Raw genomic sequence first — 17,217 nt, 5'->3', positions numbered from 1 at the left:
CTTAACTATACCCACCCCTCACCCTTCCCATCTGCTGACACCCGCTTCCAGCAGCTCTGTGGTTCTCGTGCATTCTTGGCAGGGCCTTATTTCCCAGGGACGGACAGAGGGCTCTACACAGAGCTCCCCTGAACGACCTAGTGCTGACTCAAAGAAGGACCCAGACTCCTTTCGGCTCTGTGTTACTCCAGAGGCATGTAGGAGTTCACAACTGCAACGCTGGGCAGCTCCTCCAGTCAAGGGTCTTCCAGGCTCATTTCCCAACCTGGCTCCAGGGTGGCCGCCAGCCCCCTCTGCCCTCCTGATCCATGATGAGGGGCCACAACTCTTCACCAGTCCTCTTCCCTCTTCCCTAGGAGGCTTGTCCCCAAGGCCTGAGTCAGCGCTTCCCCATCCCTATCCAGTTCCAGCCTCTGCTTAATACCTCCAGTTCCTAAGGCCTCTCCCTTCCCAGGTGCCCAGACCTCATCCCCCGCACAGCTGGTGAAGGAGCAGTGAGAAGCAGAATAAGAGGCAATGGTGAGCCCAAGGGGCAGCCGCCCCAAGCAGCTAGCACAACGTTCCCTTCAATAATTCATTCCCGGGGAGGCTGCGGGCACCATGCCCTCATTCTGAGCTGGAGATGGCTACCACAGCTCAGATCCTTAAAATGACAGTGGTGGGAATCAGGAGGGCTGGAAGGCCAGGGCAAGCAAGTAGAAGGGTACCCAGTCTCCAGCCCCACCACAGGCACCTCTCGCCCTACTTCTTGTTAGAGAGGGGCCAGATCCAAACAGAGGTCAGGGATCCCGTGATAGATAAAGGAGCCTAGAAACTGCAGCGAGCCAGAGGGGCAGAGAGGAAGGACACAAACTCAGGGCCTCATCCCACTCACTCCAGCTATACATCAGGGTCAGCCTTATCCCCATTGCTCTGAGCCTTCTTGAAGCCACACTCAGCCTCTTGTCAGCAGCGCCACCTTCCTAAAGGAGGCACAAGTCTCCTCTGTCCCAGCTTTTGGAAGCCCTGGGATGCTTCCACTGCCCCCACTTGGGGAACTCTGCCCCCACTTAGGCCTCAGTAATCCAACTCTCAGCACCCCTCCCGGGGATTCCCCACCCCCATCCCATCTCTTTTCAACCCCAACTTCCCTGCCTCTGATGTCTACAAAGCCTGTAAATATATGGGAGTGGAGGAAGGACTTGAACTGGCCCCTTGGGCCGTGCCGTGATTGAGGGTCCTAAAGTGTTAAGAGTTTGGCAAGAGCAAAGGAGAGAAGGAGGCAAAGTCGAGGCCAGCCCCCCTTCTCAAGGCCACCCTGGGGATCCTGCCTCTCGTACCCCTTCCTCCACCTGGGGCAGCCCTAGAGTACTGCTCCTGTCCCAGCCTTGTTCCTCTGTCCAGTGTATTTTGTGGAACTGGAATCACCAATCACATGCAATGGAAACTGAGATCTAAGACTAAAATAAACATATGTCAAGCACCTACTGTGTGCCAGGCTGAACCAGACTCCGGGCAGAAAGAGAACGAGAACTAAGCATCTCAGCCCTCTCGCCTTCCCTCCTTCCCAGGTATGAAAAGGAACCCCCAAATCCACAGAGCAGTCACACCACTTGCCCCAGAGCAGGCAGGAGTTGGGCCTTGGAGCCACAGCCGAGAGCCCAGTCCCTCTAGAGAGGCCTGGTGTGGGAAGGAAGCTGCAGTCTTGCTGGGCACTGTCAGCAATAAACTCTTCAGACTTATTTATAGCAAATGCTGCATCAGGGGATGGAGCCTGAAAGTGCCTAGAAGCATCAAATATCACCATGGGCCCAGAGGCAGAGCCCAGAAAAAGACAGAGATTGCAGCAGGAGGGATTGAGGTTTGATGTTAGAGGAACTTCCCCAGAGTAATATCTGGAGTTGGCAATGGGGATTCCATGTGGAAACGACTTCCACAGAGCTTCCTCAGAAGCTCACGGTAGAGTAGGTACAAAGGGATGGACATGGTGATCTTTGTTCTCTGTCCTTTGTGGTACACAGGTTTTCAAATGCTGGGGCCACTGAGTACAGCTGTGCGAGTTGTGCCTTGCTGACAAGGCAAGTGGGGATTGAAATCCAACTCCAGATCAGTAGGGCAACCACCTATGCAGAGTTGCATCTGCACAAAGCCTAGTCAAAAGGGCTAGCAGAGGCCCCGTCAAATATCCTGAGGTCCTGACAACTTAGGAGGTTAGAGAAGAGGGGGAGCTGACCCTAGGGAGAAGGGATGAAGGCTGCCTGGGAAGCCCTGGGGGCCTGCAGCTGAAGGGGCCAAGCTAAGGTATGGCTCACAGGAGTGCCTCCAGGCTAGAGGCCCCTCTGAACAGAGTGCCAGATACTGTGAGGTCAGGGCCAGAAGTGGGGGTACTGAGGGAGGTAAAGTGGGGAGGAAGACTGTGTGGGTCCTGGACAGGGCCCAGAGAGGGATACTCCTGCCAGTCATCTCACATGGAAGGGGCTGGGAGAGGACTGTTCTGGGGACACGGGGGCTGGGCTCCCGGCTCTAGCTCTGAGGTTCCTACCTTCTCTCAGTGGCAGAAGAGAGAGGGCTGTGTGCTCCAGCAGCTGGAATGGAAATGAGAAAAAGTGAAGGGTGCAGAGCTGCCCCTATGCACTTGGATTCCCTCTGATAGGATCAGAGAGAAGTCACTGATATTTCTATTTTAAAGTAAGCGGTGGAGTGCGATGGTGTTCTAGGCTGTAAGTTCTTGCAGAGGAGGGAGGGAGGGGGAAGCCAGGGACAATTGCTTGCCTTGGCCAGCACCTCCCTCCCCCACTTCTCCTATGGAAACTTAAGCTGCCCCAAGGCCCAGAGGAGCTAGTCCATTAGCTGTGGTCAGCGGGGGTGTAGGGAGGGGCCTCTCTCCCTCGGGGTCTTATTGCCAAATGACAGGCAAAGCTTCTGCTCCCTCTATTAGAGCCAAAACAAAACAAAACAAAACAAAAACCCTCCACGCACATTTTAAAAACACACACACAACCTCTTTATCTCCTCTGAATAGATGAAGCTGAGTAACTTGGGGGTAGGTGGGCGGTAGGGGATCCATGGACTAGACCAGAGAGGGAGAGGAGGAGATGCCCTCCCAAAGAACTTTTCGGGTTAACCCTGAGGAGGAGCTGGGGGTGGAAAGCGGAGAATTGATTCTCCCCCAATGTACCTCCCTCTGGAATAGGGGCAAGGGCAGGGTCAGCTGAACAGAGAGGGAGGAAAGTCTTCCAAAGATCCCCAGAGGGTGGAAGGATGGGGGGGGAGGGTCGGAAACCCCCAGGGGAAAGGACTTAAAAGAAGAGCCAAGGAGGAGAGTGGAACGCCCTCGATCTGAAAGGGAAGAGTTCTAATTGATGCCGAGAGAGACGTTGAGGACCCCGGGTCACTCCGCTTCAGGATGAATCTGTCTCCGCAGCGGAGTCGGCCGCCGCCTCCCTCCAGCCGCCGTTTTTGGTGTGGAGGAGTGTCCAGCCTGGGGGTATTGGGGGTTTGGAGGGACCAATGAGAAGCTGATCCGCTCACAAGGGTGCAGGGAGAGAGCTGGCTGGGGCTACACCCCTGCTCCCCCTTTCCCCCGCCAGAACTTGGGCTTGTCCTATTTGATGTGCCCGCCGAACGGGGCGGGAGGGGGTACCGGTCCCGCGACTCCGTACTCCCTGCTACCCAGGCCCGGCCCGGACGCTGCCGGGCTTAGAGGGGGCGCCCCTGGAGACCAGGATGGAGGTAGGAGCGGCCAGGGCCCCAGAAGATCCAAAGATCTCAAAGGAGCCCCACGGGGGTGGGGATAGGGTGCAGCCTGGAGTCCCATACTAGGGGTCTGGAGGTGGGACCGCAGTTCCTGGAAAGAAGAACGGGTGAGGGGATCGTCCTAGGCTTCGGAGGGGGTCTGGCTCCGAGTTGCGCCGCCTCTGCTCTGCCCAGGGCAGCGCCTCCTGCTGGCAGGGCCGGACCCCTGCCGGCCTACAGACGGGACCCCGGACGGGTGCCACCACCTGGAGGGCGTGTGCGACCTCCGGGTGAATGCGCCCAGGGAGCGCTGCAGCCGGTCGGAGAGGAGCCGCTTCGCCTCGCTCTTCGCCTTTGCGGGCTGAGTCCCGCGGCCCCGGAACCCGGGAGAGAGCAGTGACAGGACAGCTTCCCCGGAACCCAGAGGGGGCGCTTGACGCTGGAGCTAGCGAGCCGTACACAAGCATTCTTCCTTTTCGATCCTTTCCTCTGCTGAGGACAGGTCGAAGCCGTCGCTGGGACCGCGGCGCCTTTCTTCCTCGGGCGCTGGAGGATGGGCGCCGGGCGCACAGAGCAGGGGCCTAAAGCCCCGGAGTCCAGGCAGCCCCCCAGCTACTGCCGCCCTTCTGCCTGTGGCGGTGGGAGCTCCGGAGTCCCTATCTTTTCTAGGGAGGGGTTTGAGGAAGAAGATGGGGGAGGGGGGGTCGGAGAAGGGAGGCGAGATATAGGGATGGAAGGACAGTAGCAGGCAACCAGATGAAGAGAACATGGACCGTAGAGAGGAGGAAGAGACGGAAATGGAGAGAGCAGGACTGAAGGGCGACAGGGGAGGGAGAGAGTGACAGAGGCGGAGAGAAAGGAAGAGAGAAGGGAGGGAGGGAAGGAGGGAGGAGGAAAGGGGGAGGGAACCCGGAGAGAGGGAAGGGAGCAGCCGTCGGAGCCTGGCGGTCGTGGGGCGAGGCCAGGCGTGCAGGCGGGAGCCAGTGTGCAGAGCAGCGGCCCGGTCCTGCTCCTGCCTCGGAGCCCCTGGCCCGGGGGAGGGGGAGAGGCCGCCAGCCCGGTCTATGTCTTTTTCTGACTCCAGTGCAACCTTCCTGCTGAATGAGGTAAACGCGAGGGTCCCCTCCCCAGTGGGTGGGAGGAGAGCCCCACTGCGAGCTAGGAAGAGGGCCCGCATTTGGGGGACACTGCAGCGATGGGGAGGGAGGGAGGCCGAGTAGGTGAGGCTAAGGGTAGAGGTGGCAGGTAGAAAAGGAGGGAGCGGCCAGTGCTGGCAGCTTCTAAGCACTGGGACTGGGATGGGGTGGGGGCGGGGGGAGGGAGGACTGTCTGGGGAGCCAGGAAAGGGGCTAGATGTGAGGACTGAGGAGGACTCTGCCAAGCACCCCCCCCCCCCGCGCGCGCCCTCCCGGGGTTCCCTGGGGGCAGCCCAGCAGCTAAATGCTAGGGGCTTTGGCTTTGTCCAGATCTTAAATACTGCGGGGGAGAAGGACTTCCTAGAGGTCCTAGCTCCTGCCTCAGCTTCCCCATTCAACATTCAGGGATTGGGATCTGTCCCGCTTCCTGGTGCACTTACAGGAGAAGCCAGAATGCATTCTGGAAGCTCCCAAGAATTCCAACTCCCAAACCTGGTTATTCAGGCTCCCCACCACCACCAAGACCCCCATGTCCTGCTTGCATGCCTTGAGTACCTGCCAGCTACCACTCTAATGACTCTCTCCTAAGAAAGAGGAAGGCAGGAGGAATCCTCTCCTTGAATCCTTTCTCCCCTCCCCGCCCCTCAGCTTTCTCTTCTTATGCTCAGCCAGGGAAAAGAAAAGGGGTTAGGGACCACATGGATACTGACAGGCACATGTCTTGTTACATGAGAACTAGAGCAGGCAGGTGTGGGTAAGGTGAGAAATGGAAGGCGGCAGTGAGTAGCAACTCAGAGAGAAGGGAACCAGGGAGAGGCTCCGAAGCTCCTGCAGGACCCAGGGGATGGGCCAGGTATGAGGAACCTGAACACATCTCCGGGGGTGGGGGTGGTTAGCATGGTAATTCATGCTCTGTTAGCAGGCTTAGACACCACTGTCCCAGATGGGGATGAAGACAACAAGGTGTGTAAGGAAGGAGTGAGGTTGATGGCAGATCCACTGTTACCTACAATCCCATGGACACCCTGGTGGTGGGGAGGGTCCCTAAAGGAGAGGCCAGGAGAGTAAATACAGGGATGGGGAGAATCAGAAGCCCCAGTAGCTGTATTCTTCATTAGAATCATCTCCCAGGAGAGAGCACCTTGAGGGTCTTATCGTTTCACATTTCATGCCTCCTTTCTGCCCCTCTGGAAGGACAGAAGGAATTGAAGAGACAGAGAATAAAACAGGATATAAGGAATACTGAGGAACTGGGAGAGGGCACAAAGTGAGAAGACAGTGTCTGGGAACTTCCAATACAGAAGAATCCAACATATAACCAAACCCCAAATGGTGCTGGCCTCAGGAGAGGGAACCGTGAAAGCAGACTGCTTCCCCCAATAGTGAGGCATAGGGGCTCCAACAAAGTTGTTCACCAAATTCAGCAGGAGGAAGATGCTGGGCAGGGCTGCAATGCACCACTCACAGGATGGTGACAGACTAAAGGCAGACTAAAGATAGTCTTAAGATGAGGCCCCTTCTCTTTTTCTTGCTAAGGGAACATGAACCAGTGACATAAGTGGGAAGCCAATTGGTTCGGGTGGTCTTCCTCTCTCTCCCACGTACAGTGCTTCCTACCATAGATCTCACCCAACCCTGTCAGAGTTTTGGTTTACTAATTCCCCTGTAGCCCAGGAAGAAAAGGGATGAGCAAATTGCGGATTCACCCTCGTGGGTGTGAGACACTGGGAGTGGAGAAGGACTGAGCTGTGAAGCTCTCCAAGTGTAACCCTCTGTCTACCTCACATCCACCCCCACCCCCCGGGGACGGGGAAGGAGGGGATGAAGGGGTAGGTAGGCCATCAAAATTCAAAGGAATAATTTTGCTCTGGAGCTCAAATGGGTGGATCTTTGAGGAAGTTTCCTCAAGATAAGGGCTGCTGTTCAGTCTCCAACGTCAAATCTGGGTGCCCCTTTTGAAGGAGACTGACTGGTAGAGCAGTACATGTGGCTCCAACCCAGATACTAGGCACCCCAGCCCAGCCTCATCCTTTTGCTAAGGAGGGGATCTGGCCTTACACTAGTGACTCTGGGGACACTTGCCCTTCCCCCTCCCAACCCCCGCGTGGCCAGGCTCTCTCACCTTCTGTCCAAGCCACGACCATCCCCCGACCTCGGCTCTCTGGTTTCTTTCCTCTCCCCTTTAGGCTCGCCTAAAACAGCCCCTCCCTACGCCAGTTCCCACGATGCCTTGGCAATGCCTGGCACAGTCCTTGGCAAGGAAGTGAGGAAGGGAACCCCCATCCTGGCCAGACTAGGATGAAATCTGCCCGCGCAACAGGTGTAGGGTGGCCGGGCCCCAATCCTCCCCCTTCGCACGGGTTGCGCAACAAGGTCCTTTGCTGCAAGAGTCCCAGCACTGAGGGGACCAAGCGCCTGGGGGCGGGGGACGGAGGGAGGGCAGGGGCTACTTTCTCGGCATTGGCCTGGGATCGCTAAATCCATTCCTCCCCAGTACCATTGCGGGGTTTGCGTTTGGAGTCTCGCGTGCCGCCAGGGCCCAGACACCCCGCCCTCTCACCTGCCGCCCCTCCCCCGTCTGCCCCCCGCCCCTGCCCCGCCTCTTCTGTCTCCCCCAGTCTCCCACTTCCCTGCCTCCCCTCTTCCTCCCTCTGCCTCTGTACCTCCTTTCTCTCTCTCTCTCTCTCTCCTGTCTCTCCTTAACCTGCGCCCTCTCCTTTCTCGGTGGGGTCTCGTCTCCCAAGCAGTCTCCGCGTCCCCTCCCCCGCTCCAGCCCTTTGTTTCCCGGCGGAGTATTTCCTGGGTTGCCGTACGTCTCTGTCTCTGCATCTCTCCTCGCCCCGCCTCCTCCAAGCCAGGATCCGCCCCGCCCGCAGTCTCTCCTCCCCTTCCTCTCCGCCGCCCCTCTGCCCCATAGGTGCTTGGGGACCCACCTTCTACCCGGCTCCCGTCGGCCACCTCTCCCGGCCGGGTCTCGGGCTCCGCGGGTGGCCGCCGCCCCCCGCCGCCCCCCGCGCCCGCCCCCGGGGAGGGGGGGCAGGTGGGCGGGCACTATTGTTGTCGGAGCCGGCGCCAGATTCCTCAGCCGCGCTCGGGGTGGGACCGGCAGGGTTGGGGGGGGGTAAGGTGGGGGGAGCGGTGATTTGAGCTCGGAGCAGCTGGTCTTCGCGACTCGCTCCCTCCTTCGCGCTCTCGCTCTCCGCCGCCGCCCGCAGGGCTGCGGGGCTCGGTGGCATCTCCCGGGTGCGGCCCGCTGTCCTCGCCCCTGCCTCGGGGCCGCCCCCGCCCCTGGCGCCGCTCGCTTCCCCCCACCCGGACTCCCCCATGTATGACGACTCCTACGTGCCCGGGTTTGAGGACTCGGAGGCGGTGAGTGCCCACGGGGAGGGTGGGGGTGGGGAAGTTGGGGTGACACCTCATCTCCCTTGGACCCTTACCCCAGTTCAGGACTTTGAAAAACGCCTCTGCGGCGGGGCAGGGCGTGTAGGAGGGCGCTCCAGGAAAGTGGGGAGATGGGTTTTCATGCCAGAGGCTCCCCAGTGCCCCCGTCCTAGAGCAAGGGGTATCGGGTGTGTGCCAAGAGGGGCCAGCGTGGGGGAAAGGCTCAGAGCAGGTGGCTCCACAGCCCAGGACAGAAGGGTGGAGGGAGGAGGGGCTGGAGGCTGAGGGCACAGAGGCTTTAGAGAGGCCTCATGCAACGTCTGGAGTTCCCAAGGGAGGATTTATGGGGTCTGAACACAACAGCTACAGGAGAAGCCGGGGCCCTTGCAGAGGGGGACAATCCAGACCTCCTGTGCCTCAAGTAAAGGACAAATTAGGGAGCCTGGAGAACAGCAGAGAATCCGATACCAGCCTCTTCAGACAGACGGATCATAAAACTTGAGGACCTCCATTATCCCCTTCTGCTGTCCATCCCTGAGCATTGCCTTATCTCCTCACCCTGCCTCCAGCCCAGCTTCTCTCCCAGGCTGAAAACTGGGCACCCAGCACATGGATGAGCCAGCTGACTGAGCCCCATCCATTCCACTCCTCCTGCTGAGGCATCCTCAGAGCAGCGGGCATCCTGAGCTCCTGCTCAGCATGGAGGGCCTGGGGATGGAGAGGAAGCTCTTCGCTCAGAGAACCAGGCAGCTGATAAATATTTAATTCTCCTCTTTGCTTTTATCTCCTGACCCACTGAGACAAATCAGCTCATTAGGCAGTGATTCCCGGAGCTCAGAGCGCAGGGACAGTGCCTGGAAAGATGGGGGCAAGGATGGGCAGCAGCAGCTCAGTCCCTTCTCTCAAATATCCTACAAGAAGACCTCCTTATGAGAACAACTAGATGGCTTAGAAGGAGTCCCTGATAGGTATGGAGGGTAGAGCACTCCAGAGTCGAAAGGGGAGTGTTGGAGTCTTCTCCCATCTCTTGCTGCAAAGTCCAAGATAGATGAGTCCTAGGGCTCAGAATAGGCAGCTGTCAGTCCTTTCCTGGGACTGGGCTCCTGCTGGGGCCCAGTTCCCCGTTGATTGGGCCTCTGGGGCTAATTACATTGCGGCTAGAGCAGATGATTTTCAAGGCTGTGGTAACACCTCTTTCTGACAGTTGAAGGGACAGCTGGCACGGCCCAGGGTGCCAAGGTGAGCTTGAGAATGAACCTCTCTGTGGGGCTGGAGGGCCGTAGAACGTTCTTCCTGTCCCTGGTTGAGAAGGCTAGGACTGTTGCAAGGTGAAGCCTGACGTGTGGATGGTGTTCGGGGCAGCCTGCTAACCCATCGCTCGCTCCCCACCCTTCTCTGGTTCCTGGATTACCCTCCCCCACTTCCCTTTCTCTTGCCTGGCTCCTTGCTCTCCCCAGGGCCCCCTCTGAAGCAGTAGGAGGGAAATCAGGCTCTAAATAAATCCAACGGCTCATCTCCCTCCTCTCCTTCCCCCGTGCCAGGCAAGAGTGGAGCTGCAGCCTGCCCACACACTCACCAGGCAAGGGGGGCACCACCAGGGCACTGTGCCAACTCCTGGCAGCTCCCAAGTACTGAGGCTCTGGCTGTTTGGGCATAACAGGGCCGGGGGAGGCAAGACCCCAGAGTATGCTTGGCAGGGCAGCCCCGTTCCCGGAGTGATGGGTGAGCTCTGAGGACTTGGGAATAACGGAGAGGGGATTTCAGTCTGAGCACGACTCACTAAACATTTAGGGAGAGATCCTGTCATTCCCGTCTTAGGGTGAGAGGCCAGGTAACCCAGGTGCCCCAGGCAGGGACACAAAGATGACTAAATTAGGCTGAGATCCTGGAGAACAGAGGGTAAAGGTCAGACTCCTGTCCCAGCACAGGTCTGGGCAACTAGGAGGCATCTGATGTACACTTATCAAAGCGAGTGGTCATCCTGCCTTGCCTCCTGCCTTCTAGCCTGTTGGCCCCTATTTACTTCAGATAGCCATTTCCCACAGAGGTGTCTCCTGTGCCCCAGGCCCCTGGAAGGAGGACCCCCACTCGACTGACAGTGCAAAGGTTCTTCCTGGGGCTCAGCTGCTCTTTATCCTGCTGCCAAGCCAGCCTTATTTGGTTCTCGAGAGATGGGGAACATTGTCTGTAATATGCAGGACTTTCCCTCCTTGTGCTATCTTCACGCCTTGGGTCTACCACAGACATTGTCTTTCGCTTACGCTCTAGGACCTGGGCTGACATCAGTCTGACCAGTCCTCTTGCCCATGGCGGGGCTGGGGCAGGTGTGTGAGTTTGTCTTCCCCACCAAGAATCTGGCCTCCGCTGCCTTTATGCACAGTAGGCTTGAAGGAATGTTCCTCAGCCTGAGAACATTCTACTAAACACACATACACATACACATTCCCACACGGACCCTTTAGGCTTCTGCCTTATCTCTGCCACCTGCCCCTCAGAATTGATGGAAGTGTCACTTTCAGACTTCTGCCCATAAAGAGGGGAAACTGAAGCAGGAAACAAAAGACTCCCTTTTCCCTAGACTGAGGGGGAAACCCAGCCAGCCTGACTTCTGTCCTCCTGCCCTAAGGTCCAGCTTCCTTTGTTCAGTTGTGCATCTCCCTCATGGCCTTGAAGGTGAGCTCGGCAACCCTCCAAATGCACCTTCATTGCCCAAAGGCCCTTCCAATGGGCAGGACTCTGACACTCTCCTGGCTCAGGTTACCAAAGACCCTTTCCCTGCATCCCCAGGGTTGCTCCTGGCTGGGTTGCCTGGCACCACCTCAGCCTTCCTCCAGGGCTGATATCCCCTTGGGCAAGGGGTGGGGAGATGTAGGCCAGGTGGTAGGTGTGGCCCCACCTCACCCAGGCTTAGGGAGATAGCTTTGTGTCACTTGGTCAGTCTGTCTTGTTTGCTGCCCACACCTGGCCAGTTGTCCCAGCAGGTATGAGAGGAAAGAAAGTGGGGGTGGGGAGAGTAGAGAGGGAGTAACTTTCTTGAGTTGGGAGCCCTGTGGCCTCCTCTTCACCCTGGAAGAGTAGGGACTGGAGGAGATGGGATCTAAGGGGGTGGGTGGCTATATCCTGACACTCAGGACCAGTGCCTTGCCAACCAGTGTCTCCTGACTGTTGCTGGCTGGCTGTACTCCTCCCAGGCATTTTAAGGAAATAATTTCCAAGCTGCTTTGCAGGCTGATGTGAACAAGAGGGCTGGGTCTTTGGATTCCGAAGATTCCAAATCATCTCCAATATATCATCTTCAGTACATCTCACTTCCCTCTGCCTAACAGGACATGGTCAAGGGGAGAAAAGGGAGGAAGGAGGGAAGGGAAAGCTCTATTCGAGGCTGCAGTATTAATAGGCTTGGGGGGAGGGGCCCAGATCATAGCACATATGGGTTGGGCCGGCTTTTCTGCAGCCCCAGAGGCACTGGGGCCCTTCTTGGGGAGACAGGGGGGACTGGCGGGCCCAGCCACCCCCGTGGAGCTGGAGAGGCCGAGGTTAGCGGAGGCACCACTGTAGGGTTCGGAGGTGCCTCTCTAGTGCCCTTCACACCTGAGCCCATGGGTCACAGCCTCTCCCCCATGCCAGGGTTCAGCTGGCTCCTATACCAGCCGCCCATCTCTGGACTCAGACGTATCCCTGGAGGAGGACCGGGAGAGTGCCCGGCGTGAAGTGGAGAGCCAGGCTCAGCAGCAGCTTGAAAGGGCCAAGGTATCATCTTGCCGGCTGAGGGCAGGACAGGCCAGACTGGGTGGAAACTTGTGCTAGGTCCTAAGTGTCGAGGGGTCAATGGGCAGGATGTGTGTGAGTGTGAAATGGTGTGTGTGTGGATGGGCAGACTGATGGGGCCTCCGCCCTCTGCTGATGGGGCACTGAAACTGGAAGGGGTGCTCTGAGGCTCCCCTCATTTGCACCACTGGTCAAATTCTCCAGCACAAACCTGTGGCGTTTGCTGTGAGGACCAATGTCAGCTACTGTGGTGTGCTGGATGAGGAATGCCCCGTCCAGGGCTCTGGAGTCAACTTTGAGGCCAAAGATTTCCTGCACATTAAAGAGGTGACCACCCCCCTCCAAATAGAAGCCACTTAATCTCTCTGCTTTTGCCCCAGTTCCCATTCCTCTTGCTTCGGTCCTCATTTATAAACAAGTTCCCCAAGCTCCTCAACTCTTATGCTTAACACACCCCCATAAAACCCTCATATCCAAGACCTAATCTTCAGGGTCTCCATCCTCCTAAGGCCTGGCTTGGGCCTCAGTCTCCATATCTGTAAAAGTAAGCCATTAGATTAGTTGCATCTTAGGTTCCCTGTGGCAGCTGTGATGCCTCACGCTGAAGTCTTGAGGGTCTCAAACCTGGCTGCCCTTCCCTCTGGTACCTTCTCCTGCCCCCCTCCCCTCGCGCTGCCTTCCTCAGACCCGCTCTCCCAATGCCTCCCTGGCTCCTTCACGTTGAAGTGCCAGGACTGAGGCCTGGGTCCCCTCCTCTCACCGCCCCTTCCGCTCCACCCCACCCCCAGAAGTACAGCAATGACTGGTGGATCGGGCGGCTAGTGAAAGAGGGTGGGGACATCGCCTTCATCCCCAGCCCCCAGCGCCTCGAGAGCATCCGGCTCAAGCAGGAGCAGAAGGCCAGGTGAGAGCAGGGCTGTGACTCAATAAACATACACCCCGGACGTGTGCACTTTACCCACAGTCCACATCACCACACATGCACACACCCCCCCCCCACAAATATGCACACTCACACCTAGCGTATGCATTCACAAATGCACACACATCAAAGCTCACACACACAAATGCTCCCGTCACATGCACTTCCCTCACTAGCTAAAATGTGAGGAGACGTATACAACTATTAAATACTGTCTAGAACAGACACACAAAGACGCTTATTGACCTCCCTTTCTGCTCTTAGGAGATCTGGGAACCCATCCAGCCTGAGTGACATTGGCAACCGACGCTCCCCTCCTCCATCTCTAGGTAGCCTCCCCTCAACCCACCTGTCTTGGGTAGGTGGGTAACTCAGACACAGGGGGAAGGGAGAGTCTCCCAGGTGAACAGTGTGGGAAGGGGTTGGAGCTGGGAGAAGCCCAGGGTCTCCCCTGGGGACGGGAATACCGTGCCCCCAGGGCCTTTCCCCGCTTCACCAACTTTAATCTTTTATTTCCTTTTCCAAAAAGCCAAGCAGAAGCAAAAGCAGGTGAGTCAAGGAAGGGACTGGGGCTTGGGGGGCTCATGGCTTCTGGCTGTGGGGACAGGTTTCTGGGCAGTCATTGTTGGAGGGGCAAGAAAACACAGAGGGGAGGGGGCCCAGAACTTCTGAATCTGCCCCACCCCAGTCAGGTGAAGGGCAGGCCACACAGCCATGACTTTGCCTGAACTCAGGTCAATTCTGCAGGCGGAACATATTCCCCCCTATGATGTGGTGCCCTCCATGCGGCCTGTGGTGCTGGTGGGACCCTCTCTGAAAGGTTATGAGGTGAGAAGAGGTCCCTGACCCCAGAGTTGCCTCTACCAAACCTGCCACAGGAAGGGCCCAGGGACAGGGGGAGGGGATGTTCCCCCCTCCCCATCCCCCAAGGTCTGGGTGTGGAGGGGCTGGGCTCCATGGCCGCACCTGAGGATGCTGCCCCCCTCCAAGACGGCCCCCAGTCAGTTGCATGCCTTTCCCCTCACCCCTCCCACCCAGGTCACAGACATGATGCAGAAGGCTCTCTTCGACTTCCTCAAACATAGGTTTGATGGCAGGTAAGCTGCCCTGGCCTGCGGAGGCATGAGAACCAGGGAGAAATCATTGTCTCCTTCCAGATGCCTGTAGCAAGGGCTTCTCTAAAGTGAAAATTGGTAGGACCTGGGTAGGGAGGGGCCTAGGCTTGAAATTTAAAGGTGGGTTGTGCTTCTCCATGCCCACCCCAGGATCTCCATCACCCGAGTCACAGCGGACCTCTCACTGGCAAAGCGATCTGTGCTCAACAATCCCGGCAAAAGGACCATCATTGAGCGTTCCTCTGCCCGCTCCAGCATTGGTGAGAAGTCCCCATTCCTGCTTCTCTGCCCACTCAAGCGTTAGTGAGAACCTTTCTCCTACCTTTCTCTTCCCCGACAACTGCATTCCTGCCCAACCTCTTCTCCACCTGCCCCAGGATTGGCAAGAACCGAACCCAGTGTCAGTTCTCTGTTCCTCTGCCTGCCCAGGCTTTGATGAACACGCTCTCCCTCCAGTCCCTTCCCATCCACAATTTGGGAGCCCCCAAAGCCCTGTTGGAGTCAGATGGGGTGGAGCCACTGGTGAGCATTGCGGCTCGCTCCCTCCCTCCCACCCTCCATAGCTGAAGTGCAGAGTGAGATCGAGCGCATATTCGAGCTGGCCAAGTCCCTGCAGCTAGTAGTGTTGGATGCTGACACCATCAACCACCCAGCACAGCTGGCCAAGACCTCACTGGCCCCCATCATCGTCTTTGTCAAAGTATCCTCACCGAAGGTAAGTCAGTGGTGGTGATGGAGAAGGCCCACAGGGCTGCCCTCCTAGAATGTGGTACAACTCTGCTTGGTCCCTGCCCAAGGGCTCCTGAATCCCCTTTTCCTGCTGCCCCTTAACACAATTCTAAGTCATCCTCGCCTGCTCCTCATGCAGTATCGCAGGTCGGGGACATGCCCAGTTCTTTGTAGGCCCAGCTCTGCCCTTTTCCCTCAGGTACTCCAGCGTCTCATCCGCTCCCGGGGGAAGTCACAGATGAAGCACCTGACTGTACAGATGATGGCATATGATAAGCTGGTTCAGTGCCCACCAGTGAGTGGTACTCCTGTGCCCGCTCTTGCTTTTCCAGGGCTGGGGGAGTGCTGGAGATGGGTGGAGGGCTCCTGCTGAGAAGAAGCCAATATTCCCCCTTTTCCTTCCCTCCAGGAGTCATTCGATGTGATTCTGGATGAGAACCAGCTGGAGGATGCCTGTGAGCACCTGGCTGAGTACCTGGAGGTCTACTGGAGGGCCACCCACCACCCAGCCCCCGGCCCTGGACTTCTCGGCCCTCCCAGTACCATACCTGGACTTCAGGTAGCCATTTCCAAGGGCACAGATGCTCAGGCTAAGCCAGCCAAAACAATGCCCCCTCCCTGCCCGGAGGATCCCCCTTGGCCTCCAGTTTGAAGGCCAAAGGGTCAGAGAGCAGAGCTAGGGCATATGGGTGAAGGCACTTCCTGATGAGAGGGAATAAAGCAATGAGATGCGTGATCAAAGGCTATTTCTTTAGGACTCCAAAGAAACACACTTTCCAAACCCTTCTCCTTAGTCTGTCTTGAAGGCAGAGCCTGAATTTTGTGGGAGTCAGAAGCTCCAGTTTTCCGTGTCTGAAGTGGGAGAATGCTCCAGTATGCTTCTCCTTCCTTGCACTATTTCGTGTCCGCAGGGCCTGAGAGTTGAGGGGGAAGAAATCCCCACCCTGCTGGAGGTGGCAGGGAGGCCAAGGCGAGGTCCGCATGGCCTCACTTAGAGCTTCTGTCTTGCCCCAGAACCAGCAGCTGCTAGGGGAGCGTGGCGAGGAGCACTCACCCCTCGAGCGGGACAGCTTGATGCCCTCCGATGAGGCCAGCGAGAGCTCCCGCCAAGCCTGGACAGGATCTTCGCAGCGCAGCTCCCGCCACCTGGAGGAGGACTATGCAGATGCCTATCAGGACCTGTACCAGCCTCACCGCCAACACACCTCGGGGCTGCCTAGTGCTAACGGGCACGACCCCCAAGACCGGCTCCTGGCGCAGGACTCGGAGCACAACCACAATGACCGGAACTGGCAGCGCAACCGGCCCTGGCCCAAGGATAGCTACTGACAGCCTCCTGCTGCCCGACCCTGGCAGGCACAGGCACAGCTATCTGGGGCACCCGCTCCAGGCAGGCTGGAGTTAGACTGGCATTAGGCTGGCACTAGGCTCAGCCCCCAAAACCCCCTGCCCAGCCCCAGCTCCAGGGCTGCCTGCAGTCCCAAGGTTCTGGGAGAAGCGCGGGGCCCCCTCACCTCCTGGGCACAGTGACCCCCCTAGGCTCCCATTCCAGGTACTAGCTGTGTGTGCTGCACCCCTGGCACCTTCCTCTCCTCCTGCACAAGAAGCTGCCCCACTGGGCAGTGCCCTCAGGCCAGGATCCCCTTAGCAGGGGCCTTCCCACCAGACTCAGGGAAGGGATGCCCCCTCAAAGTGACAAGAAGGTGGGGTGTGGGCAGCATGACATGAGGAAGAAACAAGGTCCCTGAGCAGCTACTATCCTAACCCAAGGGACTCAGGGGTTGTGCTTTGGGGTCTGAGAGACTGCCACACATTAGAAATGAGACAATCAAAGCCCAACAGGGTGGCACTCCCATCCATCAGCTGGGGTGGGGCATCCACACACGAGGCTGGAGCACAGGCAGGCTGGGCTAGGGCCAAAGGCCTCACAGTTGAAGCCCTTGAAGGGAAGGGCTCTCCTCACCTGCCAGGAAGCTTCCTAACATCTGAAGGACCAGGACATGGTCAGGCCAAATGGCAGACGGGAGCCCACCTGGATTGGGGCTTTGGGAAGGGAGGGCGTGTGTAGCGCAAAACGTATGGACAGCGTCAGGGGCCTCCTTGCCCCACTCATTCTTTTGCTCTTGCATCCTGTCATCTCTGTTCTTGGCCTTCATGCCTCCTGGGGGATACGGGCCTCAGACTTTATTCCCTGATTCATAGCAGCTGCTTGTTAAGTTAGGGTTAGAGGGGGAGAGATAGGACCCAGTGGACAGCCCCCAGAGGCCCTGTGTACCCACCTTAAGGCTCTAGTGTGTGACCTACAGAGCATGCTCCACAGGCCCCTGCCCCACCTCACCGTCATCACTAATAAACACCACGCACCATCCCTCGGGCTCCTGGTGTATGTCTGCTGGCTCAAGTAGCCAAGTTCCTCACTGCAGGGCCAAGACTGGAGGAGGTAAAGAAGTAT

General features: G+C 57.9%; 1 protein-coding gene across 3 annotated transcripts; it reads left to right on the top strand.

Annotated features, from left to right (window-relative positions):
• Positions 1–4,638: 4,638 nt before the first annotated feature.
• Positions 4,639–17,162, top strand: CACNB3 (calcium voltage-gated channel auxiliary subunit beta 3). Of its 3 annotated transcripts, none has more exons than XM_079937286.1 (13): positions 4,639–4,820; positions 11,859–11,981; positions 12,204–12,326; positions 12,788–12,903; positions 13,186–13,250; positions 13,451–13,470; positions 13,669–13,749; positions 13,960–14,018; positions 14,187–14,296; positions 14,600–14,751; positions 14,965–15,060; positions 15,175–15,324; positions 15,780–17,162. In XM_079937286.1, exons 1-13 carry the CDS (start codon positions 4,779–4,781, stop codon positions 16,092–16,094), a joined length of 1,452 nt encoding a protein of 483 aa, XP_079793412.1. In that variant the 5' UTR covers positions 4,639–4,778; the 3' UTR covers positions 16,095–17,162. The 3 variants fall into 3 exon arrangements, with proteins under 3 accessions (XP_079793412.1, XP_079793411.1, XP_079793413.1); XM_079937285.1 differs by lacking the exon at positions 4,639–4,820 and adding an exon at positions 8,014–8,219; XM_079937287.1 differs by lacking the exons at positions 4,639–4,820; positions 11,859–11,981 and adding an exon at positions 8,014–8,219.
• The last annotated feature ends 55 nt before the right edge of the window (positions 17,163–17,217 follow it).

This window comes from Stenella coeruleoalba (assembly GCF_951394435.1).
Source record: "Stenella coeruleoalba genome assembly, chromosome: 11".
Lineage (NCBI taxonomy): Eukaryota > Metazoa > Chordata > Mammalia > Artiodactyla > Delphinidae > Stenella > Stenella coeruleoalba.
This window is presented reverse-complemented; position numbering and strand designations above follow the sequence as displayed.